Source organism: Temnothorax curvispinosus, unplaced genomic scaffold, assembly GCF_003070985.1.
Source record: "Temnothorax curvispinosus isolate PA1 unplaced genomic scaffold, ASM307098v1 QBEX01013071.1, whole genome shotgun sequence".
NCBI lineage: Eukaryota > Metazoa > Arthropoda > Insecta > Hymenoptera > Formicidae > Temnothorax > Temnothorax curvispinosus.
In genome coordinates this window covers 1-4,716 of record NW_020222851.1, presented here as the reverse complement: position 1 = coordinate 4,716, position 4,716 = coordinate 1, and the positions used below count along the sequence as shown (strand labels likewise).

The following is a 4,716-nucleotide window of genomic DNA, read 5'->3' as shown; positions in this document are numbered from 1 at the left end:
TAATATACAACACAATCGGATTTAGATGTTTTAGATTATTTAGATTAGTTTAAATAAAATTTTCGTATATTTAAGATCTTTATATTTGTCCCATTTGATAGAATTATTTATATTTCATCATAATTATACTACAAGAACAAATTATTTTTGTTATCATTTCCGATCTATCTATATTGGCTGTATCCTTCAAATATAAGTGTAGTAAGAACAAATGTGTAAGTTTTACAAATTTTATTTCATAAATTAGATTATTAAGTCCTATTTATTTCTAATTTTATTGGTCAATGTAAAAATATGTTAGATAAGTTAAAGCGATTAAAATAAAAAAAAGTTCCTCATTATTAAATGTCCTAAGCTGAGTTATACAAAGTGATATGTAGCCAGAAAACATGTCAAATTCGAGTGATCTAATCATACTTGCTAATAAACAGTAATATACACAATGACAGTATTACTGAGATATGATTATGAAACGTATTTAATCGTTTATATTATGGATAATATGAATGACCGCAGAATCGCAAATATGTTTAAAAATGCGCTGTACTTAAATGTACCTTGGATATTTCAAGAGTGTTAGTGGCCACAGTCTCATTGTTGCTGCGTGACTCTGTACACACAGTGTCATCTTTGCTCTGATTCTTTGATTGTCCATTTTGTAGCTGTTAGTATAATCAGGCGATAAAACAGACTTTAAGTTATAGTCATACTTGAAATCTAACTCTTTTAATTTAATTAGTTAATATGATTAGTACCATCAAATTAATGGATTACGTACATATTTTTACTTTAATATGAAAATATTGCATTAAAAATTGTATTATACATGTTAAGAAAATTTCCCAGCACAATAGTTACACGTTGTTAATAAATAAAAGTTATTTACTTTTAGAAATACGTATTAAAGGACATTTTTACTCCTATATATGATGCAAATGATGATATGCATGACTGACCTCATATGCATATTGATTATTTTGTGAGTAATGATGTGACGATGACGCATTATAATTTGCGTTTCTTCTGTCAGGGTCATATTCTTCATGAGTATGTTGGATTTCATCAAAGCTTCTCTGAAAAAAGTTTTACAAGTATACATATTGCCGCATTTTAATAATTTCATTATATCTTGTGAGTTGCCAAATGATCGATTTTAGTGATCGAGAGCAAATTAAAGAATATGTTAATTTATGTTATTACTTTATTACCTGATCACTAGAAGAACTGTACCTCCTAGATCGTCCCAATTCAGTTTCTTCAATATATTCAATCGCGATATCCTAATTTAGTATAAATGTCATTTAGCACTTGAATGATTTAGCATTTCAATGATTAAAAGTGCATTAAAAAAATTTTATATATATATATATATATCTATATATATTTTTAATTAATACATAATCTGCTATCAATAAGTTTTAATAACACGTAAATAAAGAGCTATTAATCTTAAGTTGTAAAGCATACAAAAAAGTATAGAAACGTATTGATGAAATAATGTGAATATTACGTGCATATGAAAAGTATTTTAGTATTGCATTAATCTTTTTCCTATTATTATACATTATTTAAAACATGTTCTCACCTCTGGGCTTACTACATCCGATTGTGGAGAAGCATCTATTTCAAGAGGATGTATTAAAGATCGACCTATTGTCATTGCAGTTTGCACTTCTTCGGGTGACACTACCTTGTCATCTAATTTCTCAAGATTTGGCAAAGCTCGAAGTACAGCTAATCGATATCTATCAAAATAGTGAATTATAAAATTTCCATAATTTCTCATTTTAACAATATCTACTTTTAAATATTTACCCATCCTTTTCTGCACATGGATTTTCACCGAGCCACAAATTTCGTAAATTAGGTAATCCTTGGAGATAGCAAACTTCATTTAAATCTTTAATATTATTTCGTCTTATAAATAAATCCTGAAGCTTGTGGCAGTATTGAAAATCGGCAAGTGTATTAATGTTATTTATGCTAGAAATAAATATGAATGCTCGTATTATTTTTATATCAGATAAAGAAAGAAAAAGATTTATATTCCTTAAGCACGTTCAAATCAACATGCTCTATTTTAAACAACAACAAATAACATTACTAATATTCAATAACACGTTACATACAATACGTTATATATGATATGATACAGAAAACTCTTTGGTAACCCATTATTTTTATTTCGCACACGTATACATAATATAAAACGAGTAATATTAATCAAGTTGGGCTAATGTAAAAAAAAATCTATATTATTGTATTACATACTTTTGTCTTTGTTAATATTATATGGAAAAAATTATTAATCTTTGTATAAAACGTATATGCCTTATTGTACGTATGCGTGTTTGTTTAAAATAGCAAAATAAAGTAAATATAAGTAAAAGAGATTCTTTTTAAAGTCTCTTCTCATATTTGCGTTATACACTTTTCAATATTACTCAGACGACGCACAATGAATTCAAAGCATGTGTGGGCAGAACAACTTCTGAAGTTGTGGGTTGTGACCATGAGTTTAATAGAATCATATCCAAAGTAGGAATACGTTGCAGCTTCTATGTTTTCGTAAGACGAAAAATATCTTAGATCATGATCATCAATAGAACGATTTACATTTTTGCGTAATAAAGTATTCGCTAACAAGCACTGTAACTATTAATTTTTTGGCTTTATTCAAATGTGTATAAGCTAAGCGAGAGATTTAAAGGCTAAAGCGTACAAGCAAAATAAGGTGTTAGTTTAAAATAAAATGGACGTTATTTATAAAACGACGATAGACCGTGTACGTTAAACATTATACGGTACTCCAATACGTAAAATCGTATAAAAGCAAACGAAATGACAAAACACGGCAACACAGGTTTGTTTAAAAAAACTTATGGCAAAACCTTTAATGTAGATATGTTAACCAACCAAATAGCTAAAATGTTTACAACTATATTGAGTCAACGACTACGTTTACGCGAGCGTTACTGTACAGAAGTAACGCTCGCGTAAACGTAATATATATCATATAACAAATAAAATGTTATAGATGATAAACGTTTCGTTTTCTTATTTCGATACGCGTTCAACTATTTTAACAAGTTTCAACCTTACAATATAAGTCTTACCTCAGTGACAACACCTCCACATTCTTCATTTTTCTTAAGATGCTGACGTCTGTTATATCTGTTCCCCTGTGTAAAAAATATATTACGTAACGTCAATAGAAAGAGAAAAATATTGTTATACGTTACTTATTACACAAACGCATTTCAAACGAGATGGCAAACTTAACAAGAGAATAAACCGTCCTTTCACGTATAAATGCTTTTCGTTGCACGAACGTTTATAAAATAAATATACAGGTACATATAAATGTAAATATAACGAGGAATATAGAAATAAAAATAACGTGTAAACGTTAGCTGTATACTTGACATTACTCTCAGCCTCAGCATACATTTGCACGAAGAAACGTGTACTAGACGCAGACGTCGTCAAGTACTTTTTTTCCACGTATCCTTTCGCATGCCAGCGTGCCAGGGTCTCGCAAGTAGCAGTTGGTTACGCTCGGGTGATGACACGTCCCTTTTTTTCCCATGGCATGGGGCGGCGTAGAAAACATTGATAACCTTGTCGCGCGATTTTGTTCGCGATGTTCGCGTGGCAAAGGCAAAGTCGAGTCTAGTCGCGTTTCGCGTTTACGCGCTCCGAGCTCCGAGACAGTCGAGTCGCCGTGAATTAATTCGTGACGGACGTTCGGGACGTTATACCGTTAAAGAGACCTATCGTCGATATAAATACTCACCAGCAATTGAGTTTCTTTACGGCAGAAAAGTCAGACACTCGCGTGCGAGCCACGACCATCTCTTCCGTCAACTTCACCATTGTGTCATTCGCGTTTCGACGTTACTACGCACGGAAAGATCGATATGCGGTCATCTGACGGGAAATTCGATGCGCGTAATTCACGATAATCACGAATACTGTGATCGTGTACGGGTTCACGGTAAATTTTCTGAGCGATGCGTGCTGACTGCTGACTCCCCTAGCCGATCGCCATGATGCCACTGTCGACTCTGTCGATGGTGCCGAGTGCCGACACTACCGTCACTGCTGGTCACTGCCGACTAGTCGCTACTGTCGCTAGTCGCGCGAACTGCAATAGCGAACTGCGAAGTAGGCTAGCGCTGCAAATGCTTTCACTTCACTAATCGCCCACTGGCCACACAATCAAGTCTCATATATTTATTATTACGAATTTACGTTACTGACAATTTAAATTTGCATCATACGTGTCAAGAATGATATTTGTATACGCAAAAGTAAGCTGTGAAAGCGACGAAAAAGATATCAGACTGTCGTATTAAGAATTAAGTAATATTAGTCGCTAGGTAGACTTTTTTTTATTTTAATTGCTTTAACTTATCTAACATATTTTTACATTGACCAATAAAATTAGAAATAAATAGGACTTAATAATCTAATTTATGAAATAAAATTTGTAAAACTTACACATTTGTTCTTACTACACTTATATTTGAAGGATACAGCCAATAGATAGATCGGAAATGATAACAAAAATAATTTGTTCTTGTAGTATAATTATGATGAAATATAAATAATTCTATCAAATGGGACAAATATAAAGATCTTAAATATACGAAAATTTTATTTAAATTAATCTAAATAATCTAAAACATCTAAATCCGATTGTGTTGTATATTA

General features: G+C 31.6%; 1 protein-coding gene across 2 annotated transcripts; it reads right to left on the bottom strand.

Moving 5' to 3' along the window:
* Nucleotides 1-244: 244 nt before the first annotated feature.
* Nucleotides 245-4,124, bottom strand: LOC112463135 (protein C21orf2-like). Of its 2 annotated transcripts, XM_025029329.1 has the most exons (7): nt 3,797-4,123; nt 3,117-3,182; nt 1,816-1,983; nt 1,586-1,745; nt 1,209-1,280; nt 957-1,073; nt 249-662 (listed from the first exon to the last, which is right to left on the bottom strand). In XM_025029329.1, exons 1-7 carry the CDS (start codon nt 3,874-3,876, stop codon nt 531-533), a joined length of 795 nt encoding a protein of 264 aa, XP_024885097.1. In that variant the 5' UTR covers nt 3,877-4,123; the 3' UTR covers nt 249-530. The 2 variants fall into 2 exon arrangements, with proteins under 2 accessions (XP_024885098.1, XP_024885097.1); XM_025029330.1 differs by lacking the exon at nt 1,209-1,280 and having other exon boundaries at nt 245-662; nt 3,797-4,124.
* Between the last annotated feature and the right edge of the window lie 592 nt (nt 4,125-4,716).

Coding starts and splice junctions, on each gene's coding strand:
- LOC112463135 (XM_025029329.1), bottom strand. CDS start 3,876: ATGGTGAAGTTGACGGAAGAGATGGTCGTGGCTCGCACGCGAGTGTCT. Junction 3,183..3,796: donor GTAAAGAAACTCAATTGCTG/GTGAGTATTTAT, acceptor TTTTTTACACAG/GGGAACAGATATAACAGACG. Junction 1,746..1,815: donor CCATGTGCAGAAAAGGATGG/GTAAATATTTAA, acceptor CTATTTTGATAG/ATATCGATTAGCTGTACTTC.